Consider the following 27,515-nt stretch of genomic DNA (forward strand, 5'->3'; position numbering starts at 1 on the left):
AAAATTAAGTTGAATGTGCAAGTAATCAGAAGATAAGTCTCTTCTCCCTCACCAACTCTAGAGGCTCCAGAGGCTCTCAGTTTTAGTTTCTTAGTGTTACTGGCTCCGATGCTGCTGCCCCTACAGATGACTGCAAACAAAAACTGCAGTAGCAACAACAGACTGGTAAAAGATCTGCAATATTTTGCTACACACATTTGAGGACTTAAGCTTCCTCCAGAAATAGAGTCTGCTGTTTCTGGAATTTATGAAAACTATCATTTTGTATATGGAAAAGCACAGAAAATGCTTGAAAACAATTTCCTTGTTTTGAGGAAATGTGTTGATGCTCGCTAGCTGAGTGCTAACAATGCTAATATACTAAATAGGACAAATAAAACGACATAAGTATGCCTTGTAAAGATTCTGAAAGATGTTTGACAGATGTAAATCATTTACCTGGTTCAGTAAAAGATGAGCTCAGTAGAGTAATGTGGTTAAATGTCCGCCCCAGCTCGACAGGGGGCAGAGTGGTGAATCCACGGCAGCATGGCGTCTCTGCGCTCATCCTGTCACACGCTATTTACTGCGCATGCGCATGGCAATCTTCCTTTTTCCAGTGCAGCGGAGTCAAGCCCCAGTCTTTGGCTCCGGGCTCCTTCATAAGGAGACAAAAAGACTGCAAAATGGTTGGTAATCCGTCCAAATATGTGACTACATGCGTACCTAAGACATACATTTAGTGCTGTGTGGTGTCAGATGTTTGAAAACACGCTGCTCTTGTTCAGATGAAGGTAGATACAGTCCTGCTAATGCCTACCCGGTCTGCTTAAACGTGGCCTACCTGCTGCCTCCAAAAAAGTACTGCTTCCTGTTGTGTGAAAACTTATTTACTGTGATTTTTTAAATTAGTTTGTAGCCAGTCGATCCTTGAAACTCACTTCCCCTCAATTTCCAATTTAAACAACTTCGCATTGGTCCTGTTAGCTTGTCGTCAAACTCATTAGCAGTTGTGCTAACTCCACTCGTTCATTTCCATTGGCTCACATTGCTAATGTTAGCCGAGTGTTGCATATCTTTCTGACACTGACAGCCCGTTTACTGCACACACAGAAAAAACAGAATTATCTTGTGTTAATGATGTGTTTGATGCTAAGGCCGTGCTTATTGCTTTGCAGGGTTTTGTTAAAGTGGTGAAGAACAAGGCCTACTTCAAGAGGTACCAGGTCAAATTTAGGAGGAGGAGAGGTAAACCACGCTAACAGTCACCTCAAGTTCGACTTTTTGTGAGCATTATTGTTCAGGTAACTGATGTTTGTGTCCTTTTAGAGGGAAAGACTGACTTCTTTGCTCGTAAGCGCCTGGTTGTTCAAGATAAGAACAAGTACAACACACCCAAGTACCGCATGATCGTCCGCTTCTCCAACAGGGACATCATCTGCCAGGTAAGCTCACAAAGAGATTCACCTGTATGCATCTGAAGGGACAAAAGCCAGTTGTTTTACTAGATTACATCTATGACTGGTCAGTAGCCCTGGACAGTCAGTCTGAATCACAATATGGCAGAGTGCCACATCGGAATCACAGCCTCTGAAAGATTTTGATAAAATCAAAATGTGTCTCTGCGAACATTAGATACTGAAATCTGGTACTTAAGAGATCCCAAGTTACATTTGTAAATACTGGAGGATCAGTTAGTCTGATGTTATTGGTACTGGAGCAATAAGAACATACATTCCTATTCATTTTTGCTACATAAACATTATCTTCCACGTTCTGTCTAAAGAGCTCTTTTTCTAATTCGTCTTTAATGCATTTTCGCTTTTTCAAATTCAGTTCATTGACAGAGTCTGCACGTGAGCAGTAAGGAAAACTCAAATTCTCCATCACTGTGCAGCACACACTCTTATACTCTTCCTGATGATAGGGAAGAGAAGTAAGCATTTTTAAATGATCCTGTACCTCACTCGAGTCAATACTGGCAAAGCTTGTAGTGCAACAGGTCTTTTGCATGTAAGAGCTGAAACCTGATTAATCTGTGAAAGCACCAAATGAAAGTTCATCATATGCAAGCAGAGAAATACAAGTTTCACTGCTTAGCTTGTAGTTTAGCTCTCGTTGCTCAAAGTATGCCAGCAGCTTGGAGCCCTCAGAGTTAAACACACATGGGTTAATGATTAAAACTAACAATTAGCCAGCTAGTGGTTTCAGATAATCATCATCACCGTTTAGTGATTTGGGGGCTGCGGATTAACTGTCTTGCTTTATTTTCACCATTTTCTAGCTCATTGTTGGCATGAAGAGTCACTAAAGCACTCCGTTTTCTTTAAGTAAAACTATGAAACAGTAAAAACACTATCAAAGAAATACCCCTGTATTAAATTTGCTGCTTAAAAGTGATGAGCGACGGAGAGAAAAATAAAAGAGAAAATCAAGCAGTGTTGTCTTTTCTTAGTTTTAGTTTTTTTTTTTTCTTTGAAAACCGTAACTGGATCAATAGGCAGTATTGATAAGGATCGTAGTACTGTATCTGAACGATGGTTATCTGTAGTTATCTGGCTCTCTGGATGCCGACTTCGTGTAAAAACCTGCCATTTCCACTGCACATTTCATGTGAAATTGTCATCCCCTTCTGTTAACTGTGTTTAGCTGTATTGAAAAATCCTCTTTACTATGGGAGTCATCTGTATCAGTCTGAGTAGCAGCCTAAGCCAGGGGTGTCAAGATCCGTTCCTGGAAGGCCACTATCCTGCATGTTTTAGATGTTTCCCTCTTCCAACACAGCTGATTCAAATGATCAGGCTCGTTATCAGGCTTCTGCTGAGCTTGATGATAAGCTGATCATTTGAATCAGGTGTGTTGGAAGAGGGAAACATCTAAAACATGCAGGATAGTGGCCCTCCAGGAACTGAGTTTGACACCCCTGGCCTAAGCATTGGAAAAAGACAAGTTTTGCTGATGATTTGGGTCATGGAATGAGGCAGGTTTGGGTCGTTCTTTCAGTGAAATTGCTGTTTAAACTAATGCACTTGCTTCCCTGTATGCAGATGTTCCATCAAAACATTTCGTTCGTCGCTATTCTTCAGAAACATTGTCAGAGCGTCTTGGGCTTCGCACCACCTGAGATGATGGAGAGCAGTTTAAAGAAATGCAAATGAGCTTGGGCCTTTTTTTGTTTGTTTTTCACCCTGTATCAGGATTGGAAGTTTAATCTAGAGATTTCTCCAGCACTGACAGCTCGTGAGATAAGTCTGTCTATACAGAACTGCACTTAATAAATGAAGCAATGCAGTGCAGCAGAAATCCCCTTGATTCTCCGGATGTTGGTGGATGTGCTTGTTTGGTTCAGGCCACAGGAAAAATGGCATCATATCGGCATTTTTTTAGTGCAAAAGAAGTGCAGAATCACCATTCGCACTAAAATCACAACTTGTGTTGCAGTATTTGTCAAAATAGTCTGATTATTGCCACCTTTGCTTATTGTTCAGCCTGTAGGACCGGGGTTATAGTAAACTTGGTCATGTAACTGTTGAGGTTGTTGCTGGATCATCGTGCCACATTAATGTCAGAAGTTTTACAAAACCTGTAACTGATAGAAATGTTGTCGGTAGTGAACACTGCTATGTACACACTGTGATTTTATTTTATAATTGTGTTGCAGATCGCCTATGCCAAGATTGAGGGTGATATGATCGTGTGTGCCGCCTACTCACACGAGCTGCCCAAGTACGGAATCTCCGTGGGCTTGACGAACTACGCAGCAGCCTACTGCACTGGTCTGCTGTTGGCCCGCAGAGTATGTATAAAGCTGCTCACATGTACACTTATGACAGCTCCATGTTTGCTATTAGCACATCATGAGTGTGATAAGGCTATTGGAAAATGTTTGACTCGTTTTAAACTTTTATGGATTAGCTGAAATTGGCTCATAGTAATCAAAGAGTTGGCCACACAAAGTGATTTTCCTGTGCTTTTATGTGAAAGCCATCATAAGTAATGCAGTTGTCTTTCTTCAGCTTCTGAACAAGTTTGGCCTGGATAAGGTGTACGAGGGCCAGGTGGAGGTGACGGGCGACGAGTTCAACGTGGAGAGCATTGATGGTCAGCCAGGCGCTTTCACCTGCTACCTGGATGCTGGGCTCGCGAGAACCACCACAGGCAACAAGGTGTTCGGTGCTCTGAAAGGAGCTGTAGACGGAGGCCTGTCCATCCCACACAGGTAACCTCACACCTCCTGCTCATACATACCTGGATGTGATGAAGGGCTGTGCTTGGCAATGCAGTGTGAGAATATGCAAGTCAGGTTTGCAGTGGTGCAGTCTTCAAGTAACCTCGTTACAGAAAAGACAGCAAGAGTGGGTCAAGTCCAAAAGTTTCTGGAATCCAACTACAAACAATTCTGTTATTGACATGGACAAACGTGGTGGTTACATTTTATCCTTCTGAACACCACGTTTTTACTAACCGTGGGCTCATTCTTCACTGCACCTAAATGGAAATAGAGAAAACAACAAATATATTTATCTGCTCGATATGACATTATTTTGCCATAAATCATAAGAGCACAGGGAATGTGGATTTCTTTTGTTACAATGGTGTGCATGGTATATATTTTCTCAGGTACTGTTTGACAAAGAAACTACGATCAGCTTTTACATTTTACAAGTTTCCCCAGAAGTTACAAATACTGGAGAAAAAAAATGGTGGCTTTACATACCACATATTTACTTCAAAACACAGATTCAGGTTACATATAGAGCACATAGTTTCCATTTTTGGTGAACTGTTAAAGTTTCTGTTAGTTTTTCAGCTAAAATTGAAAATTGCGCCAGAGTCTAAGGACTTTCAAAGTTTTATTTTTGGTTTATTGGCTTTAGGCTGTTGGGCAGCTTCTGGGTCCAGTAGAATTGTTTGGCCTCTTTTTACTTTTCTAAGCAGACAAAACCTTCAAACTCACTGGACCTTTCAAGGGGTTCAGAAGGTTAACATCTCAAAACCATTAAAGTTTTTTTTGTAATTTGTTGTTCTGCTGAAGGTGAACTGTTGACCTTTTTTCATGGAAAGCATTTTGACAACTCAACACTGTTGTGACTAACGATTAGAGTCGATAGCACAACACAGTTATTAATGTCATTAGTAATGTTGGGGGTTTTACCTCTGACAAGTGTGCTGTGGAAAAAGGCGATTCATGCAGTCTGTCTTAATACCGTACTTTCCAGACTATAAACCGCTACTTTTTTCTCACGCTTTGAACTCTGCGGCTTATAAAACAATGCGGCTAATGTATAGATTTTTACGAGCCAGCTTCATGCTGTCGATGCGTTTAGCCTCGTCACATCAAAATGAAATTGCTGAACAGGTCACAGTGGACCAATGAAACTGTTCGAATTAAATCAGACGCACTCACACTAAATTCTTCAGATCAGTCATTTTGCGCTTCATGCACACGTCCTCATCATGGAAGACACGAAGAAATGCAAATGATGCAGCTTTTAGGTTTAAGATCTGCCTGTTGAAGAAGGAAATAGAGCTGCTGTACGTAAGCTTGACATCAGTGAATTGATGGTGACATGTTAGCCGGCAGCGTGAACTGACTCTTACTGCCGTGTTAAAGGCACTGTTTGGAAAAAGAGTGTTTATTTAATTTAAAGTAAAAAAAAATCTTTGTGTAAATACCTCATGTTACAACGCAGACACCTGCGGCTTATAATCAGGTGCAGCTTATATATGTGCAAAACTTTTTTCTTTTTAAATTCAGTGGGTGCGGCTGATAGTCAGACACGCTCAATAGTCCAGAAATTACAGTAAGCCTTCTTTGTCTTTTCATGAATTTGGGTTATCTTCCAGTTGACTAGCTGTGAAAAGCTTTTCAGCTGAAGTGTGCAAGTGCCCTGTTATATTCAAAGTCATTACAGAAATACCACAGAGTAAGTAAGGATGACTGTAGTGACCACAATTTTGGAATGAACAGGCCCAGTTGTATTCTTTTTATCGAGATTATTCCTATTATGTCAAGGGATGTGCAAAAAGCACTGAGTGGAATAATGAAGTAGGATTTTTAGATGGTTGTCAGCTGAATTGGACATGTTTTAGTATTTCTAAATTCAGGAAGTTTGTTGAATGATTTTCTTTTGTGTTTTGCACCAAAAGAACTCTGAACGCATGCTGTCAGAAGTCCTGACTACTGTTAGGCGGGACTTACTGCATTTAATGGCAAAGTTACAGTAATTACAACATTATACATTCATTATTTGTACAGCTTAAAAAAACATGAGGAAGAAAATATCTCTATTTTTTCTGAATTTAAAAGCCATGATATTCTGTTTTGTGTAATCTCCAGTTATTAACAAGAAACCAAAATGATCTTGCTACCTGGCAAGATTTTATTCATGCCTATAGTCTGTATCATAGAGAAAATACAGATATTTTAATTTTGGCATGTTATTTTAGGCCTGTTTTGCTGCAAAAGGGGTGGAAAGGGTGTTTTTTTCTAAATACAAATAATAAATTCACAGCTGGTTGTTTTACCTCAGTCAGAAATCCAGGGTCAGAACTGCAGCTGTCTTATCTGGACGTTAAATGTATCATATGACCAGGGAGTGCAGGTTAAGAAGCTGCCTACCTTGAGGGAACAGGCATGAATTTTATGAATATAAATAATTATACTGCTGTCTAACAGTCTGTTACTTTCAGCGAGACTCTGAAGGAGGAGGAAGCTGTGTGAGTGCAGGTTGGATACTTGTCTGTTTTTTTTTTGTTTTTTTTCATAATCTTACCACCTGGCTGTGTACCTGTGGAACTGCTTGTGTGTGTGAAGGAGGGCTGTGAATTTGATTCATCAGCCTGTCAGATCAGTCTTCATGGCGGTGGCAGTTAGAAGAAAAAGACACAAAGCTGGCGTATTTGTCACTTGTCCCGGCTGTGCAAAGTAAACATCTGGTGCTGGATTTAATCACATGACATGCACAGATGTGATTTGTGTACATGAAGTACTGACATGAAAGTAAATCTGCTGAGAATATGTGCTGTAAAATGGTGACCAAGAAACAGTGGAACACGATTTTTTTGACATTTATCCCTCGGAACCCACAGCATGTTCTCGGCATTTTAGCTTCCGTCATGTTTTTTTCCTCCCTGTTGACTCATTTTTCACTGCAGTCAAAAGTCCTACACCTCAATGGAAACAGCACAGCTATGGCTAAAAGTAGAGAGCTTAAAAGTATTTTGTTCTTTCTGAATTAAGAATAAAATCAGATGAGTTGTTGTAGGATCTTAAAGAAGTTGAAAGTCAATTTTTTTTCTTCTTTCTGTCTTGGTATTTCTGATTGATGGTGTAATTTTGGCTGTTTAAAAATGTATAGGGGTGAATTTTGGGGTACAGAGGAATAAATGAATTCATACCTGTAGGTTTAAATTAAAAAGATCCCTTCATCAGGTTAATTTTCCAGAAATTCATGTTGCACCTGACAGGGTTCCCTGAGAAAATTGAGTGAAAACAGCAGCCAGCATCTGTCACCCTCCTTATCTGTTGAGCATTCCCATATGGTAAACATTCAGTTTGGAGAGAATAGATTTGACGACCCAATTAATATCCAGCGCAAGTGCAAAGAGCGTGCTGTTATAATGGCAGGTGTGGATTTGCTTTGTGTGAACAGATTGATTCATTAAACCTGCCTTGGATGTTTTTTCCTCCAGCACCAAGCGCTTCCCTGGGTATGATGCAGAGAGCAAGGAGTTCAACGCCGAGGTCCACCGCAAGCACATCATGGGCGTCAACGTGTCGGAGTACATGAGCTACCTGATGGAAGAGGATGAGGATGCTTACAAGAAGCAGTTCTCCCGCTTCATCAAGAATGGAGTCACCCCTGATTCGGTAGCTTTTCCTTTACGCTTCATTAAATAGCATTTTGAGTCTGTACTTTATGACACAGAAGCTGTTAGTAGGTAGATGGTGTTCTTAAGTTTAAATTGATCTCACCAGGGACACTTTTATTTTTAAACAGTTTTGTTCATTGGAGCTTCATTTATGATGACGTTATAGACATTCCTTTAGAGCAAATTTTGCAAAATGACAGGAAATGCACAAATTTGTGGCGGTTGTGGAACTAATTGCCTTTATTTTCAGCGTGATTGATAATGCTCACAATCGTACAGTCACCCCCTGAGACCCATTATTTCAGGAAAAATCCTGATGTAGTGTCTGTGATGTATTTTTAATGACCTACCCATGAATCAACTTCCTTTCAGTCGAAGTTTTGTTCAAAATCAGATCACCAAATCTAGATGATGTTTGGAACATAGACCACCATATAGACCTTTAGACCCACTAATTCAGCCATAGAAGAGCCCGTTTTTGTCCACATAATTGATATTTGTTAATTTGAACAGCATAATCCCAGTGACAGAGTGGTATGGATCTTTTGAAATGTCAGGTAGCAGTTTGAGATGCAGTTCTGATCCCGTCTCTCAGCCACTCCCAAATTTCATCTCAATTTTTCATACCAAGTTGTGCAAATCTCAGCACATATAGCATTTTCCCACACAATCTGTCAAATTGGAGTTTGATTTGCAACTACACAAGCTACAGGAGCAGGATTTAGATAATAGCTTCATGCCTTTGGCAGTCAAACATGGCGAAACCACATCTTGAAGGGCATTTTAAGTAAAATGCAAAACTTGTGAGCAACAAATCTAACATAGTTGAGGAAGAAAATGACTGAAGCCTGTGGACTTTCATAAAGTGTTGAAGCTTGTTGATAGTCTAGTTTTTCAGACTTGGTTAGTTGTATTTCCGAAGTGATCAGAGCCCAGCATAAACAGTACAGTTGTCTGCAAATGAACAGTTTTGGAAAAAATATATAATTGGATGAATATGCATTGTAGAAGTAAGAGTTTGTTTTTAAACATGTGATTGAAGGATTGTCTTTATTTCAGATTGAGGAAATGTACAAAAAGGCTCATGCTGCCATTCGTGAGAACCCAGTTCATGAAAAGAAGCCTCCCAAAGAAGTCAAGAAGAAGAGGTGAGAACTGACACTTGGTGTTGTTTTGATTTATTCTTGTGGTTTATTATAAGATCTCAGGAATGCTTGTTAAAACCTGGTGTAAAATAATTAGTCTTAAGGGGAAATGTGGTAACTCTCCCGTTGACACACCTATCTTTTGTAACTAGGTTTTCCACAGTAATTCTGACTGATTTAACTGACACTTGAGATGCTAATTCTAAGTCCTTTTCTGACAGGTGGAACCGTGCCAAGCTCTCCTTGGCCCAGAGGAAAGACCGTGTCGCCCAGAAGAAGGCCAGCTTCCTTCGGGCTCAGGAACAGGAGGCTGCAGACTGAGGCGTTGGTCTGCTATGTTCCTAAGGCGAAAATTTGTGCTAATAAATCTATTAAAAAAGAGTCAATCCTCTTGAGTACTTATTCAAACTCCACTTAATGTACACTTTTTAAAAAAAAAAAAAAAAAAAAAGAGAGAGAGACATGAGCCTCTTGATACCAATTTAATAACACTTGTTTTATGAGGTGGTATTTAGTTTGGTCCAGTCCTGCAGTATTGCTGCAAGCACACATACTTACCACATTTATTTACTTTGGTCATTTTGGTATTAGGAGTGTCAAAGTTGGTCATGATTGACAATGAAACTAAAAGTATGTGAGAATGTAGACAGTGCAGATTCTTAAGTTTATTCATCTTTGTCCTGGTTTGAAAAAAAAAATGCATTTTCTTAGTTTACTGCAGTAACCCCAACAAAGTAGATTTATTACATGGTTTAATAGTAAAGTGACATTCCTGACAGCAGTACAACTAATTTAAAATACATCAGTTAATCATGTAAAGTTTTTGATACAGGGGGAGTAATATAGCAATTTCCACAGTGAAAATGATTGTCCATTTTTTTAAAAACAGGCGACAGGAATCGGTCTGTGCCAGAGTGCAATCCTTGCTTATTTATTAGGAGTCTTTTGTATGAGAGATTTTCTTCCACAGCAAAGTCTTGAGGTTGTTAAGAATGAGTGAGTGCTCGATTTCCATCTGTTCTGCTGAACCTTTCAGTGCGATGCAGGCGTACAGCTGCTTCTCGAGCTCCTCGCTCACGTCAGACGGTGCTCCCCTCAGGATGTAGTCCTTCAGTGCTTCACAGGCTTTGGCTAAGTTGGGCCTGGTGACCTCAGGTGTGCAGCGGTGCTTGGTGAGGTCACAGGAAGTGAGGCAGTCGGCCCCGTACAGACAGTCCTCATCTACGTCGCATCGCTGCTGCCTGATGTCCTCCTGGAAAATGGCCTCGGGAACAATGTAACGTGCGTCCATCACCTTCAGGTCATGGCGGTCGTTGTAGCCGAAGTTTGTGACGCTCACGTCGCACATGAGGAAGCTGCCGAAAGTGCCGTGGAAAATGTCCTCGACCAGCTCCAGCAGTCCGATGGAGATCTTGGCCTTGTGTGGCCAGGAGGGGGTGAACCACTGGTCCATGCTGCGGCGCAGGCCAGTAGGAATCCACACCTCGATGATCCAAGGTAGACTAATCCCATACAGGGGCGAGTGTGGCACCTTGTCCAACACATACAGGTCTCCACAGAAGCCCAGTAACTTGGGCGTATGCTCTCTGTCTTGTAGGACTAACGCTAACAGGAACTCATTGAGCTGCAGCAGGGCCCACGTGGAGCGAGCTTCTGGCAGTGAGATATGGCCGTCCTTATTGGCATCTGCTATGGACAATACTTGGGTTGCCAGGTCCGCAAGGTTGGCCTGATCCCCCACTTTGGCCTGTAAAGAAATTCAAAGGTTTCAAGATGAGGCGAGTTCTGAATTTAGCCCCCACAGTGTTGTGTTTATCCATTATGTAAAGATCTCATACTGTGCCCCTTTTTAGCAAATGAATGATAATCTCACATGGGCCCAGAATGTGTCTTTCTATTTTTCTGCTCCTAGCACTGGTTATTGTTCTCAGATAACTGCTAGTTAACATGTATGTGCTGTGTTTCAGTCCCTATTTCATATTATTTAACGACAACAGAAAAAGAAAAATATGTAAACGAGAACAGCTTTAATGGGAATTTGATTGCTTTACAATACAGTATGTGTGAGCACAGAGAGCAGGAGAGAACAGTGGCTAAGTTAAGGCTGCACAGAAGCACAACAGGCAAAATGAATGCAGAAACCAAATCAGTCCTTGTCAATTTTAAAGGGTCCATATGGTGAAAATCCATTTTCACTATTTTGTTATCTTTATAAACTTGGAGGTGTAAAATAAATAAATAAATACTTTAGCAGTGAAAACATTAACTGCCTTTCCTCAAGCGACTTCACAACTAGACAGCCTCACATACCAGTAATAATGTAACCCAGGTGCTATCTCACACCAAACAAACCACTGGTTGTCTACAAATGTCTATAAACTTGTTCTGTCACTGCCTGCTGCTTCCAGGTGGCCTGCTAGCTTTATTTGTTATCCAGAGCTGCTTCTGCAAACTCTAAAATGCCTCAGCCACGAGCTAAACACAACAAATGTATACTGACAGTCAATAGAAACTTTGAGGTAGAAATGTACACAGAATTCTACTTGTAGGGGGGTTGTAATTATTCATTGTGGATTTACTGATGATCTAGTGCCCTGGTAGTTGAGATAATGATGAGTTGTCATTTTGTCATGATTCATTGCACATGGGTTGGTCACTTTGCAAAAGTGAACCAAATACACACCAAGCAATACTCAGTGAGTATCTGCACAATGTGAGAATGGGTTTTGAAGGCCTATATAAAGGCCCAAAAAAGGCCACCATTGTTAGTCCAGTGAACAGCATCATGCCGTGTCTATCACATGAACAACGTCTCCGGGCACTGGGTATGGTGGAGGCCGGTTTGAGCTACAGTGATGTAGCCGGGCGTATGGGCTGTTCCCAACCCACAAACAGAAGCCTGGTCCAAAGCATGCGCCGACGGATTGCTGCCTGCATCAAAGCAAATGGAGGCCATACTCGGTATTGACTGTTGTGACTTTGTGTTTGGCAGGTGCCGTTTTCTTTTGTGAAATTCTTTATTTTGAAATCATTCTTGAAACTTTAGATTTTTGTTTCTGTATGCCAATATGGTAAACAAATGATTCATATGAAGAAAATCCAGTTTCGGGCTTCAAAATAAAAATTATGTTGAAAAATATGGTCTCAAAGTTTCTATTGACTGTCAGTGTACTTCTACTGGCTGCAAGAGTGAACAGAAGAGTCTCAATGCACTTCTAGCTTCTGAGGAACTGAAGATCCAGTGGAATATTGCATTATTGATGGCAATTTTACCCCAACTACAGGTTGAACCTCACTGTTAGCAAATTGTGTGGCTAATGTTACTATCAACATTGATTATATGGCCACAGGTCAGAGCTTTGTGGAAACTAAAGCTAAGGAACATTCAGAGATGTTCTCATGTACACATCTTTAGCACGATGACCATTGTTCCTACATACTTCTTTTTTTTTTTTTCAAAGAATCATATATTCTGAATATTTCTGAATGGTTTCTAAAGCTGGGAGGCCATCTAGCTGAGACAGGCAAGAGGAACTGCAGTACCAAAAGTCTTCATGTTCTCTCAGCTCTTACTTGACACCTCCAAGCTTATAACAACCACAAATCACAAAAAAATGGATTCTCACCACATGAGACCTCTAATGAAGTCTTCCTGACCTTTAGGTGGTTGAAGATCATCTCTCTGAACTTCTCCACAGAGGTTCCCTTGGTGGGCTTGCTGAAGGTCGCAGCCTCCTTCCTGGGCTCCATGTCACCTCCCAGATCGTAATGAGGAGCCTCCTCCATCTGGCACTTAATGACCCCCTCCAGGTCTCCCCAGCTCCCTGAGTAAACCTAAAATAAACAGGGCAGGCCTGAAGTACAGCTGGATTAATAAAAAGCAGACCGGAGGGGAGTGTTTGATCTAAAAAGGACTGACCTGACTGTTGGGCTTGGCAGTGAAGCACTTTCCCAGGTAAAGAGTGTCTTTCTCACACAGGCTGCTGCAGGCTGAGCCATCAATGACACCTTTTCTGTATTTGTCACACTGAAAAACAGTGGGGATGGGTAGATGACACAAAAGGAAAGAAATATGGTCGCAGTAATATGAAAAATATAGATTTTCTATGACAAGATCTGATTGGATGAACACATATGGGAAATTTAAAAACTCACTATTGAATTTTTGCAGTCGTGACCACGACACAGCTCTGTGTAGGATGAATACTCCACATACACAATCCAGCTCCCCACGAACACTGCCAGCCAGGAGAAGAAGAGGTACTTCATGTGTAGGTAGGAGAATCTGGCCTGTAAGCAACACATTTGAAATGTTTAAGTTACTGTTAGACTAAACATCGGCTTAAAAATCGCTCTCGAATGCTTTCAGTCGGCCTTCATTCATTAAACAATTTGCAGCTCACTCTGTTATCTCTGGATGTTCCAGTGCATTAAAATGGCAAACCTGGTGAGATGGGTTTTTTTTTAGATGTCATACATCATAATGGAGAATAATGAGCGGGTGAGACTAGCTTGAGGCCAGTTCATCAGTCTTTCATGTAATGAGCACACAGCATGTCCCTGTCAGGATTTTTGTTCTAGCAAAACGGTGACCTTTGTGTTAACCTGAAAGTACTTGGAGGCAATGCAAAGTGTGAAAGTAAAACCACAGCGTATGACCTGGAAATAGTTTCAAATCTGCTGTCCCACACACTTCACTGCACTGCTGCTGTTCTGTATTTGCAGAGGTGCTCCACTGATTTTATGCATCAGTCAGTTTAGTAATCATGAGCCTACGAAAATAGTTGTATGATAACTTCTGCTACTCTGAAGGATCTCTGCAACGCCTGGAGACACTACTTAAGTGCCAGTGCATGAACAGTATTTCTTAAGTGTAGAGATTTCGAACAGAATTTTCACAAATTGGAGGCCTGAGTTTGACAGCGATTGATGTTCGCCTGACGGAGACGCTGACTAGCTGCATTATGGAACGCTGTAGGATCTATTGTTTAAGGAGCTTTAGGAAATTAAAGTGTTGGGACCTTTGTTTTTCCTGCTTTTATTCAGACTGTTACTAAAAATAATTTTGGTCTTCTGCAAATCTCCCAACCTAATTGGAGTGCAAGACTAATTAAGCCTGTAGTTTTCACACTGAGCATTCAACATAACCCATGCAGACCTTCTTGAGTTGCTTCACACGCTTTGTACTTCCACATATTAGAACAGAGGCAAGACCTGGAGAAGTGGTACAGCTGTGACAATGCCCCCACCAGAAGCAGAACAAAGCACAGCATATTTTTTCATATTCTCTAAAGTATCCTACATGTGAAATGGCTGCTTGTATGAAAAATATTTCACTAAAAATGTGGTTAAATTAGGGGATTGTGGCACACCCAGTAAAACTAAATGGGAGATAATACCTGACCTCATCTAATCCCATAATCTAATATCTGATTTATCCCAAATTGCAAGTGCCAGTAGGCAAGGGATTTCTCTACATTCCTCTGGAAAAACACTGAATATTCTGATGTATTGAGGAAAAAGAGCACTATAGTAACACGGGAAGCACAAGGAGAAGAAATACCAAATATGACTGTCTATGATGTGTAATGTATTCAGTTACTTTAAGGCAGCTTTGGCTGTGATAGTCCCACAAACACCACACAGGGTTTGCTGGAAAAGTATAACTGTACTGAATACAGCAATATATGAACTATAATTGCAGATATGGTCAAAAAATGTCGACGTGGGCCAAGCAAAATGAAGTGGCCGGAAGTGGCTAGTAAATCTAGAGGCTAAAACTACACTTTAATCAGGGAGAAACTAGATCAGACCTTATAGTGAAAGTTTTGTAAAATTTTTTGCAAATAATAATCTACATTGGCAAAATACACTCGTTTGTAAATGTATAACACTCATATAAACAAAAGAATTTTCACTAAGGAAAAATTATTTGATAGTTGAATTGATTACTGTTAGTTTTTATGTCTGCTAAAGCACAATTTAATGGGCAGTTTGTTTTGGCACATTTTAATAAATTAATACTGTCTTTTAAAGAATTTCTTTTAGGATCAATAAAGCTTTATCTTGTCTTACTTAATTTACAGAGGCAGCAGCAGAAGAGGTAGAGTTTTATTGACTTTACATCAGTGCTGATGGTCAGTGCAGCACCTCGCATGGTAAGTTAATGATGTCTGTGTGTGTGAACAGATGAATCAAAGTCAAAGAGTGAAGTGTTTTGAAAAAAATGCCGCTGTTACCATTCTATTTTTGGCCAGTTGAGGGCAGCAGATTAACTTGTAAATGCAGCATTTACATGGCCTATTATCACCTCAAAGACAAAATACAGCTAAGGTGTTAGCAAACAGGAACATTCCCCATTATGTTTCTGGACTCATGATTACTTTAATTCCTTCTCCTTTCAATTTTCACTGTTGTTTTTGCACTGCTTTTGGTCTCCACCATCTCCTGAGAGAAATAATTCATACCCTACCTTTAAAATGCAAGGCTCTAAGGTGCTGCACAAAGCAAAGATTGAGATTTAAAGGACGGAAGAAGACAAAAACACCAAATACAAGAACAAAAGGAAATAATCACAACATAAAAACTCAAACAACAAGCAGACCAACAAAGGAAATATACAAAACATTTAAATAAGATGAAATAGTCTCCCAATTAAGAGAATTCTTTATTGTAAAAGCACATTTTCAATGCTTTAAAAGAGGACTGACGTAGCCAATCGCAGATCTTCTAGGAGAGATTTACATAATTTAGAGGCATCAATGTTTAATGACCTCTGATCATGAGGTGAGATTGAAGAACTGTCAGCTGTCAAAAGGTCCCTGCCAAAGGATCTCAGATAGCCATCAGTTTCATAAGGAATTAAAAGATCACAAATGTAAGCATGTGACAGGCCATTAAAGGCTTTAAAACCCTGTGGTAAGATCCTTGCTAGCATAGAAAATCAGTCTTTTTGTCAAGTAAACTGAAGAACTACAGTTCGAAAATGCTAGGAAGAAAATATAACTTGAGATAGTACTAAATTATCCCATGATGTGAAAACACAGGTTTATCTCAATGGCAGAATGGTGAAAGGCGCATTTCTGGAAGTCCCTGTGTATTAAAGTTAGTTTTTACAGAAATTAAAGCTTAATTAAAGCCAGTAAATCAGTCTTCATTTATTTGGTCTGCCGGTGAGTAAATGGAATACAAATGAGCCCCAACCTGAACTGTACTGCACCATTAATAAAAAAATGCTTCTAAATAGGTGCTCGGTAATTAACAGCAAATGTTGTTTGTGGATCATTTAGAGCGACTGCAGACTCATTACCTTGTCTTTTGATTTTCCTTCTAATTCCCCAGCTGATAAAATATACAGTCTGCCCGGATCCATAATGGCGTCCGTCCAACTGGAGGACATTAGTGTAAAACAACAGACTTTGTAGCAGTCCTACTTTCCCGTCTATTAATGATTCTTGCACTCAGTGCCTGACAGTGATGGACTTCCACTGCTGCCACCCTCTGCCACTTTCACTGCCAATTTATTTATTGGTGTAAGTCTCTCCATCTCCTTTCTGTGACACTCAGCGCTCCATCTTCTTCTTTTGACCCCACAGCAGTTTCAAAACAGTTTATCACCATGTAAGACAATTTACCAATGTCAGAAATGTAAATATGTGAGATTATTTTCAACTATGAAAAGTAGATGACACTATATTTGTCATGTTTTTTCTTCTCTGTCTAAATGGAGCTTCCATCCATTTTCTGCTTTTAACACCACAGATAATGCAGAAATCAGCTTTCAGGCAACCACTGCATGTCACTCTCTACTTTCTAATCTTCTAATTTCTCTCAGTGCAGTGGCCTTTAATCTGTTTTTCTACAATATCCTGTTTTTCAAGAAAACAGTACATAGTGTATTTTCCTGACATTTCTAGAAGATCATTTATGTACATTTAAGCACTCGTGTGAAGAGCATCATACTACACAGCACTGGCATTATTATGTTGTGAATTTGCTATGGGAAAAACGACAGCACACAGTTTTCATATCGACTAGACATGGAACAACATTAGCATTGGTTTGTATTTCTGGCCAGCTGACAAATGCGCGTCCAAAATTCACTCTGATTTTAGCTGTTTTGTTTTCCACTCTTGAGCGAAATATCCAGTCCTAAATGTGTCACTATGTTCACCAAACCGTGTCTTTTACTTTTTGGCGTTGTGAAGGTCATGTACAATTAGATGTAACTTTTTTATTTCACTGAAAACAGCTGTATGGTGTGACAGAAAAAAGGGACCTACTAAGGATAGTGGGACTGAATTTAAACAGTAAAGTTGAGAGCCACAAAATCAAAAGACTGAAGTGAAAAACATTAAAAAGCTACTTAACTGCATGTCTCATAACTACACACCGCTCAGTCACAACATTAAAACCACCTGCCTCATATTGTGCAGCGAGATTTTAGCAGAACTTTTTTTTTCAGTTCTGGAGGGTGTGAGATGTGGTCTCCATGGATCAAACTTGTTTTTCCTGCACATCCAACAGAAGTTTGATCGGACCGGGATGTGAGGAAGTCAGCACTTTGAACTCTGTCATGTTTCACAAACCATTTCTGGAAAATGTTTGCAGTGTAGCAGGGAGCATTATTCCGCTGAAAGAGGCCGCTGGCACCAGGGAATACTGCTGCCATGAGGTGGTCTGGAACATTTTCCCAAGTAACCAAAGGTGTTACCAACACTATGAAAGAAAAGTGGTGAATCTGCATAATGTACATATAGGTATGTCAGGCATTTTTAACTTGTTATCACATATAAAACACAGGCTGCAGTTCAGCTTAAAAGTCATATGAGTGTTGGTCACTGCTGAGCCATGCATGGGTTGGCAATTGCAGTGATAAACATGGTTGTTGTTTTTTTTACTGAATCTGGTTGACAAAAATACATTATTTCTGGATTTAAACAAAAAACAGGCCTGTAAAATTTAAAGTGATTTTAAAGGAATATCACCATTTAAAGCTCAGATTTGGTAGACTTTCCTAACAGAACTGCACCTCACGAGATGCTCAAGAACAGTCTGAAAGTTAAAAAATATGGCAAATATTTCTAATTTTACAGTGTCTGGCTCTGAATAATGGTTTCATTTGGGTGATCATTATCAAAGGTAACATGCCTTTCATACCCACTGATGGATTTTAGGGCTACAGAGGGTTAATCTAAAAATACTGATGAGTGCAGCTTTAATTTTATTCAAGGATCATGTGCAGTGAATTAGAATCAGAGACAGAATGTTGTGCATTCACAGAAACATTTTTAGAAGGACTATCATTAAATCATATAAATGCTACAAATATCAAATGTGTTCTCAGTACCTTTTAAAGGTGCTTCATGATTGGTGACTTCCATTGAGGAGTAGATACTAATATTGCAGTGCACACATACAAATCATTCTGTAAACACATCACAGAAATAGAAAACTGTCCAACTGTTAGTGATGAGTTATTTAACACTGATTGCTTTTCTTACAAATCTGACCATGCAGACCCACAGCCAACTTTACAGCAGCGACCGCACAACTAAGTGCTGCCTGTACGTCCCATCAATTTTTCCGCAGGTGTAATGCATCAACAGCAAAAACATTATGGAAAAAACACTCTATGGGGGAAACAAATGTATGGTCGGCTTTTTTGTAATCGATAGTTTGTGGCTTTTATTTCAAGTCTGGCCGATGCATTTCTATCCGCGAGATTATCTATTGACCCTTTGTGAGCGAAGAGAGTTACACAAACATGGCTAATGAGGCGATATTGATTGTGGCTGCTGTGACAGCTATTAATTAGAGACTGACTGGGAGCTGTGGCTGTATGCTGAGGTGGGTGGAAAGAAACGCTCCGTCTTTATCTGGTTGATCTCCTTCTTCTACACAGCCCTGTTAGAGAGCGCCTCTATTCAAACCTTGTTAACTCTGAAGGTTCTGTGAATTTGCTCGCTGAGGATCGAGGACATACTGTACTGCTAGAGAGCGTCACCTGATGTTGAGCTACTGAGGCAGAGAGAAGATTAAAGCTGATCACGAGCAGCACATTACTGTTCTGACACTTGGTTTTTGCAGCCTGCACACCATTCATCCATTATGTATGATTATAAAGCTATCCCTCAGAGGTTGCCGTTTAATGGGCTGCTGTGCAGAGCCGAGAAAGACATGAAAACAGGGAAACAAAAGAGGCAGAGGGCTGCAGGAGCAAGAGCTCGTCTGATATCGCTTACAAATGTAAAAAGAGGTTATCCACATAAAAAGGGATCCAGGTAAAGTGTTGGTGGGAAGGACCTCCTGAGGGAGTCCAGCAGGCTTCTCCACTTCTTCCCTCAGACTCTCTGAAGGAAAAATGATGCCACGGTGTCTGCAAGTCACTACAAAGATCTGACTCATCACAGTCAAGACAGCAGGCAACCCACCCGTCACACACACACTCCACCTCCACCCCCACCCCCACACACATACAAAGCACGCATTTCCATGCTGACTCAATCCTGCGACAATAACACGCAAGAACAACACTTTATCAGCAGCTGTCATGAAGCTAGAAATCTACCATCCAACGTCAGGTGCTTGGAGCTCAACAGTCCCCACAGCGACTGACTGCATGGATTCATTTCTCCACGGATTGCAGCTTCCTGAAGCCCCCTCCAACAGCTGATCCGACAGTTTGCGTAATTTGCAAAATCAGAGCAGAACTAATAAAAGTTGTGGTTCTGGGTAACAGGCTACATGTATATTTACAGTACAAAGCGTCAGTGAAATCAAACAGCGCAACGACTGAGTTTTCATTTCCACACACAAGCACAAGCTGTGGACTCTCTCCATTGCTTGTACTGCTATCGGTGATGTGGAGACTGAATGCCAGTGGTTTTTGCAGAATCAGTGGCGATGTGGCCAATAAAATGCCAACAGTTGGCAGTTTCTGTAACTTATTTATGATCGGGGAGGACCGATAAAAATGCTGCACACTCAAGTATGTAGAGAGAATTTATGCTTGATATAATCACAGTGTCTAAATGATGAAAATTTCAAGTTTTGAGACAAAATCCTTGCACTTTTGTCAATGGATGTCTTTTTTTAAAATTTAGGATTCAGCTCTGATCAAATGCAAATTGATTTAAATGTAAAATGTGCATATATAGATGTGAAAGCGCCAAATCCAACAAGAGCAACACACGTTACACTCTGAGGGCTTTTCTTGATGGTACTGTTGAATTCGCACCTGTATGTTAATATGTATGTGTAATATACGTATAGATATACATCAAGGTAATCATTTAAGTACTATTTGCCAAGAGAAATGTATAGGTCTATTTTGATCTATGTGTTCATTCTGCATTCCATGGGTTATTTTTGCAGTTTTTTTCTTACAAATTGTTTCAATCAGATGTATTCTCTTCTATTTTCTGTTCAAACAGACAGAAGATCACTATATAAAATGTACATCTGTGAAACAAACCTACAAATGGAAATTTGAAAAAATAAACCGTAGTACCATTCAAATGACTTTTAAAGTATGGAATTGCTTTCAAGAGCTGTTAACATAAACGTAAGCATCGTATTAAGTTTTGAAATGGCACAAAGCATTTTGAATCACTTCACCTTGGCACTTTGTGTCTGAAGCATCTCTGAAATGAAGACACAAACTGACTTTTTTCCGTTGCTTTTACATAATCAAATCTTAATTTCAAAGTCTACAGATGGAAAGATGAGTAGAATCTACATGTGAATAAGTCCAAAATTTCCTGGCTTCACAGGTCTGATCGTTTTTGGGTTTTGTTTTTTTTTTGCATGGAAATAGCTTCTCTCCCAGGATCACTGAATGACACTTCTTCAGCTGTCACTGGAAGGCTGAGGTGGCCTAGAAAACTGAGCGATGCTGGGGGTTGTCCCTGGAGACCGGCTGTCTCTTCCTCCTTTCACTACACTTGACAGTTTTTATCTCTTACATGCATGGGTACGGACAGGAAGCAAGCAGCAGCAGCAGCTCAGATACAATCCAAAATTAGAAAAGCAAACGGCTTCAACTGAATGATTCAAATTAGGAAAAATCACCAGCTAGAACAGGGCAGTGATGAAGATAAGAGTTTAAAAAAAAACTAACAAAAAAAAACCCCCTTATGTTCAAGCTGAGTTTTCACCAGTGGTTTAAGTTCTGCATCTGGGTTCCTGGGACCTCCACGTGTCCTTGAGGGGCTTCCCCAGCAGTTTAATTTTACTTATGAATAACGCCACTGTGGACTTCACCTAATTTCGCTCACACCAAACTGTTACATAATGTTCTTCAACAGCTTCCCAGATGAGCACGATCAGAGCATATCAAATACAAGTCTAGAACTCCTAATGATGGCAAAAACAGCCCATAATTCACAAATACTCTATATGCCGTGGTGACTCCTCCACAGAGAAGCTACGGAGACAGCAAAGATGTAACTATAAGATGATGTTAAACTTTTGCAGCCTCAGACTCAGGCTTTTTAAAATTTTATTTCATTTTTAAAAAAAATATAGGCTATGCCTGTACCAGTTAGATGCAGCATGGAAGGGGTTGCTACAGCAACCAGGATCAGAATGGTTGATTCCTTTCAGACGTCCAGCATCAAGTGAATCATTCTGAGAAACCTGCAGCCACAGGATTCTGCAAATGACCACCGATGCAAAAGCAACACATGAAGGTGAAGCGATGAAACGGTGATGAGTCGCATCTCCGCTGGCAGGATTTACCTGTAACACCGACTCCATGCAGACACACACACAGATCCCCGATCGGACTTTACAGCAGAGTGAAGAGGGATTTCCCAGAAGCTTACCTGGTTGTACAGAGGCTTTCTGAAGAACCCCCATGGAAACAGACCTCTGGCCATGGCAAATGCAGAACATCTCACAACAGCTGCTGAAGGAATAAATTCGGCGCTCGTATCAGGCAACGCCTATCGGACAAACCCTGGAAATTTTCCAAATATCGTGGAAGGCATTAGCAATTCTGCCGGCAGCACCGTAGATGGAGAGATGGATGGATGGATGTGCGTTTGGACGCAGCGAGGCGGCAGACTGAGCTGCGCCGCCGAATGCAGCGAAGTCAGACTCAGACTGGGCCATGCTCACTTCTGGGGGGCGTTTAGACCAATTACAGAGGGAGGATGGAGACCAGTTTACTTTGTGTCTCTTCAAATATTTTTTTACATGCAGACAATCTGCTGACATTTTGCACACAAGCAATTGATAAGCGATGTCATCCTATAGATTATACATCAAATGTGCAGAATCTGGAATAGGAATATGCTGGAGGATAAATCATTGATCAGTCTTAATCGGTGTTTCCCAGGACAAATTTATATGCGCTTCACTATTTTATAAAGGAAGCTTCTTTTCTCATAATATGCATGATCCACTTCTTCTTCAGTTAATTCTGTTAATGTTTTACATATACAAGGTTTTGCTGTTTTCATGATTTCTTCTTGTCCACGCAGTAAAACACAAAATTATGGAAAGGACCGAAAAATGGTTACACAGAACAGTAAGGCTTAATATAGCTTTGGATGACACCAGTGTTGTGTTTTCACACAATGAAGTCAATATTTCAAGATTATTTAGCATTGCTGCAATGATGAGACATGTGAATGTAACACAAATTACTTTAAATTGCTAAGATTTAAATGATACCAGAACTGAGGGATGGTTAAAAAAATATGTTAAGTACTGACGTGGATTGTATTTGGGATAAAAGGTTCAATTTGTATAAATATTTTGTATAAACAATAATTATCTATTTTTATTAGATAGTATTTCTAACGTTAGTAATCATGTTTTGAGGATAAATAAGTTAATATTTTGCTATGAAAGTTGTTGTTTTATAATGATTTATCCTTAGTGTTTCCAGGGACCCAAGGATGAGAGCTCCATCAATCAATCAATCCATCCATCCATCCATCCATCCATCCATCCATCCATCCGTCCATTCATTATCGATACACCGTTTAATCCTCATAGGGTCACAGGGGGCTGGAGTCTGTTCCCGCTGATTTAGGATGAAGGCAGGGGACACTCTGGACAGGTAACCAGTCTATCACAGGGCTACGTATACGGACAAATAATCACAGTCACATTCATGCCTACGGAAAATTTAGAGTTAGGATGAGAGATGTTTTTGCAAAATAATTTTTCTCATCTGCTGTTTTCAGGACGGGTTGTGTTACTCTGCTATTCTCTTCAAATAAGGTATCCAATCTTTAAATAAGGTAAGATCCAACTGAACACCAAAGTTGTTCTGCTGGATATATGCCAGGTGTCTTACTTGTCCAGGTCGTAGTTTTCACTTTGCTGTTTTTTTTTAGAAATTATTGTGTAGTTTTGGAAGTGTGCTTTTCATTATTGTTCTCTTCAAACTGGGAGTCATTTTGTCAGCCTCATTCATGGTGCATCTATAAATGTCATCTCTTCAACCCTTTTGCACTCATGCAGCCCCCACAGTCACAAACCCTGTGCTTCGCTGTCAGGACTATGCATTCACTGTGGTAGTCCTGGTCAGGTTCACCCCATCTGAGCCAAACTATTTATTTTTTGTCTCGTCTGATCTATGGATGTTTCATTTATTCATCGGGCTTCTTTTCATGACCTTCCAAAGAGGCAGTTTTTTGCCAAAGAGCAAGGGAGTGTTTTCTTGGATGCTGTCAGTAGATATTGGTGTTATGAAGTGTCCTGGTGTTTGAGTTGTCCCAGATAGTCTGATTTCCACTGATCACCACTGTGCCAATCAACTATCCCATAGGTTGTTCAAAGCTGTAGTCTGTAAGTAGTACACTGACCGTGATGTCACTTCAGGTGGTCGACCAATGCAGCTATGATTAGTGGTACTATGGTGCTTTCTATGCTTCCTGATTCCTGCTTCAGTGATGTTTTGACAGATTTTTAGTTAGTTACCTATTTTCCTGTGTCCTCTCCTATCTTTGGGAAGTATCAAAGTCAGATTATTTCCAGTTCTTTTCTATGTGGAGCCATGATGCAGACATGCTCATAGACACAGGCTGCAGGTACAAATGTGAGACAGTTGTAGTGTTTACAGGTCATTTTTTATAACCATGTTCATGCAGTTAGGTTTGTTGGAAAGCACAGCTGAACTCAATTTTGCTCCTAATCACAGTTTTTCTCATGTGTGTCAGTAATCAGAAATGTTTTTGCTTTTGTTGCACTGAGTTCCGTCTTTGAGGTCTGTGTTTTCAATATTGTCTTTCTAAAGTTTTCATCTATGATTGTTCATAAGGGCAAAAAAATATGAATATTACAGACAATTCTTTCATTGTGTCTCTTCTTGGCAGTAATCGCCTTGATCACAGCCCTGTAGTGGAGTTTCACAGATATTCTTGGATGTTAATGTGTCCTAAACTAAAGAGATGGTGATTGATTTTACTAAGGGTCATCTCTGCTGTGCTGATTAAAGATCAAGTTGTTAAGGCTGTTCAGCTCTATAAATATCTTGGAACTTTAATCGATAGTAAGCTGACCTCTGTGCCTCTTGTGAATGCTGTGTGTTGAAAAGCCCATCACCACATGTGCTTTAAATTTAAGTTTTGAAGTTTTAATATTGACAACACCTTTATGAAAATGTTTTCTTTCAGTTTTAACTCTGTCAGTCCTCACATTCGGTTTTGTCAGCTGGTACGAGCCACTCACCCTGAAAAATATGAATAGTAGGGCAACGTCAAAGTGTGAAGCAAAATTGCAGGCAAGACCTTGAGTGACCTTTCTCATCTGTACAAAGATAGGAATTTGAAGAGGGCCCAGTTAGTCCTGGCTGCTCTGTCCAAAGTGCGATCAGTCTGGCTGCAGACACTATTTGCCAACATGGAGGACAAATAGACAGAAAAACTCATTTGTACCCATACTATTGGCCCTGTAAATAACTCGATGTGAGTTTTTATTAGCGTATTTGTTTTCTACTTATTATCGTTTGGATAATGTGACAGCTGCTGGCTGTACAAGTATTTGACCTTGGAGATGCCCTTCATCCTTTATAACAATCACTAACCTAAAGCATACGTTTTAAAGTGCCTCTCCGGTCATTGATTTAACCCCTAAAAGCCCATCTGTGTGTATAAAAAGCACATATTTAAACTTTTTTGCCATGAAAATAATCCCTTCCCATCTTAAAATGTCTTAGGTGTAACTCTATGCCGTTGCTTCCTGTAGAACATGCAGATCTGTGAATTCTTTGCCTCACTCATGGTTGCTCAAGCACACCAGCTCACCTAAATATCAGACACTGTGAAACTACTCTGTCCTACACCTCTGGATTCATGCAGCCACCCATGTGCAAACCAGAAACCCACTCTGAAGAAGGATATTATGCAGAAAATCCCTCCCTTTCAAGGGGAAAATGGTCAGCTGTTTTGCTGACTGCTTCTTTCACTCGTGATTTATCTTCTAGCAAATAAATAAGACACCATGCGAACAAGTTCACAAGGCCAGAACACTGGATTTACAGCAAAGTCTTCAAAACAAATGACCTCCACAACTTATGTCACTTCCCAAGGCTTGCAGGAATATTTTTAATAGCTTGTTGCTTGAAAACTACACCAGTGAAACCATATAGAATTAAGAAGTCATTTCAGGCCAGCTATGACAGCGTTGCTGGAGGATGAGATGGAAGTGCTCCTCGGGGACAAATCTCACAGCTTAGAAGGAGGCTTGTGTCAGCAGAGGAGGATGAACAAGAAGAAATGGGATCATGAATCACATTTTACTCTATATTTTATATGGTTTAGTCTATATCTGCACTAAATATTTGTGTTTTTCCTGTTTCTATTTCCACTCCAGCACATTTCATGGATAAATATTGTACTTTCTACTCCAACTGACATCTTTTCTAATGAGGATGGTTAAAAAATGTTTTTAAAATACAGCACATATTGATAAACCGGTGATTTCCAACTTTTTCGGCCTCTTACACCATGCAGTGTGTAGTTGGACGTACAGTTCAGATGTCTGAGCTGTTGAAACAAACAATGAGGATTTATCTCTTCAAATTTCTCACAAGGTTTCATTTCAATGAATGGATCAATGATGATGTTCTCTGCCAAAATCAAAGATTGAAAACATAATTTTGTACAAAATTCTGTATCAGAACTGACTTTTTTTCCTCCTTTCTCTACCATTATTATGTGACACCCCATCAGTTTTTTCTGCTTTTCCTGAATATAAAACTGTAGATAAAATAGTGTAAACTAATTCCACTTGGAGCTACGACAGTAACATGCTGCTGGTTTTACTTGTAACAGAGTACTTTTGCATCTCTATATTGGTACTTCTATTTAAATAAAGAATAAAGTAGAACATCCTTTTGTCAGACGACACAGATCTGAATATTTATGTTAATGACCGTTATATTTTTGGCGACACTAAAGCTATGCGGTTCTCAGGTTTGTTAGAGTGACAATTCTTATTCTAGGATTTTTAAAAAGGATTTTCTGTACTTTATTTTGTTGTGAGATGTGAGCCCTCATGCTGGTATATCTCACAAATGCAGAGATGCAGTCTGCATCTCAGGGGATTGCACCAGCAAAAGGCAATGGGCACTCAGTTATACAGCACATTAGCAGGAGCAGCACAGGCATTATCATCCATCAAAAGAGACAACAGTCTTAACTTTCTGTGATTGTATTTCATGAAAAAGTATTTTCGAGTGTGAAAGTGCAGCAAGAGCTATTTGTCTTTAACAGTTTGGCATGGCAGATTTCATTGCACAAAATAAAGAATTCATGCAGCACTCAGAGATGTGCGATCTGTTATAGTTGCACTGTGAAATTCTTTCCAGAGACAACTTAAGAAAAGCCAAATCGAGCTGGTATCATTGCCTGCAATATTGGATTTCGTTCCAGAGGAGCAGTTTATGCAGAAAGTGGATGCAGATAAGGTATTTCCTGTGATTATGTAAGGTTGATTACCTTAAGGCACTCTAAGTGGGCAGATAAAAAAAATGTGCTTATATAAAAGAACAAACAAACAACAACTGTGTTGCTGTAGCGATGAAGGCAGTGGCACCGCTGGAGTGCACAGAGAAAATGGCAGAGAAAATGGCAGAGAAAAACAAGGATTGATGGGCTTTTTCAGCTGAATGTAGCTCTCTTCAAGTGCCTGATTATGATAAGTAGAGATAATTACGGGTAGAATCTAATATAATGAAAGCATTCTCCACAAACATAACCTTTCAGATTTAATTCCCTCTTTGGAAAACATCTGCATTACAAACCTAAATTAAATTTACCATTCATTAACAACAATAATCCCTGTTACAGTCTTACAGCCCACACCTGCTCATTACCTTGTCACTCCATTAACATCCTTCAAAACCCAATAAGCTGTCTGTACAGGAAGAGTCAGTCCTACAGAAATAATTCTCCATGGCAGCATTTCCTGATTTTGGGGCATTTTGGGACATTTTGTTCCCGTGTTGCGGTTTTCATTAACATAAATAAAGTATGTTTTTAATTCAGGTGTGGATGC

At 40.0% G+C, this 27,515-nt stretch overlaps 2 protein-coding genes across 2 annotated transcripts; one reads left to right on the forward strand and one right to left on the reverse strand.

The window, feature by feature from the left end:
- The first annotated feature begins 470 nt into the window (after positions 1-470).
- LOC110966606 (60S ribosomal protein L5) lies at positions 471-9,380 on the forward strand. Its single transcript, XM_022216074.1, has 8 exons — positions 471-668; positions 1,158-1,227; positions 1,309-1,424; positions 3,641-3,775; positions 3,996-4,198; positions 7,675-7,852; positions 8,914-9,002; positions 9,221-9,380. The coding sequence occupies exons 1-8, from the start codon at positions 471-473 to the stop codon at positions 9,318-9,320; spliced, it is 1,089 nt and encodes a 362-aa protein (XP_022071766.1). The 3' UTR covers positions 9,321-9,380.
- Positions 9,381-9,644: 264 nt separating this feature from the next.
- Positions 9,645-22,115, reverse strand: dipk1a (divergent protein kinase domain 1A). Its single transcript, XM_022220072.2, has 5 exons — positions 21,827-22,115; positions 13,155-13,289; positions 12,919-13,026; positions 12,657-12,833; positions 9,645-10,746 (listed from the first exon to the last, which is right to left on the reverse strand). Exons 1-5 carry the CDS (start codon positions 21,878-21,880, stop codon positions 9,934-9,936), a joined length of 1,287 nt encoding a protein of 428 aa, XP_022075764.1. The 5' UTR covers positions 21,881-22,115; the 3' UTR covers positions 9,645-9,933.
- Between the last annotated feature and the right edge of the window lie 5,400 nt (positions 22,116-27,515).

Source organism: Acanthochromis polyacanthus, chromosome 4 (assembly GCF_021347895.1).
Source record: "Acanthochromis polyacanthus isolate Apoly-LR-REF ecotype Palm Island chromosome 4, KAUST_Apoly_ChrSc, whole genome shotgun sequence".
NCBI lineage: Eukaryota > Metazoa > Chordata > Actinopteri > Pomacentridae > Acanthochromis > Acanthochromis polyacanthus.

Coding starts and splice junctions, on each gene's coding strand:
- LOC110966606 (XM_022216074.1), top strand. CDS start 471: ATGTGGTTAAATGTCCGCCCCAGCTCGACAGGGGGCAGAGTGGTGAAT. Junction 3,776..3,995: donor GTCTGCTGTTGGCCCGCAGA/GTATGTATAAAG, acceptor GTCTTTCTTCAG/CTTCTGAACAAGTTTGGCCT. Junction 7,853..8,913: donor ATGGAGTCACCCCTGATTCG/GTAGCTTTTCCT, acceptor TCTTTATTTCAG/ATTGAGGAAATGTACAAAAA.
- dipk1a (XM_022220072.2), bottom strand. CDS start 21,880: ATGGCCAGAGGTCTGTTTCCATGGGGGTTCTTCAGAAAGCCTCTGTAC. Junction 13,290..21,826: donor GAAAGCCTCTGTACAACCAG/GTAAGCTTCTGG, acceptor TGTTGCTTACAG/GCCAGATTCTCCTACCTACA. Junction 12,834..12,918: donor CTGCCAAGCCCAACAGTCAG/GTCAGTCCTTTT, acceptor TGTTTATTTTAG/GTTTACTCAGGGAGCTGGGG.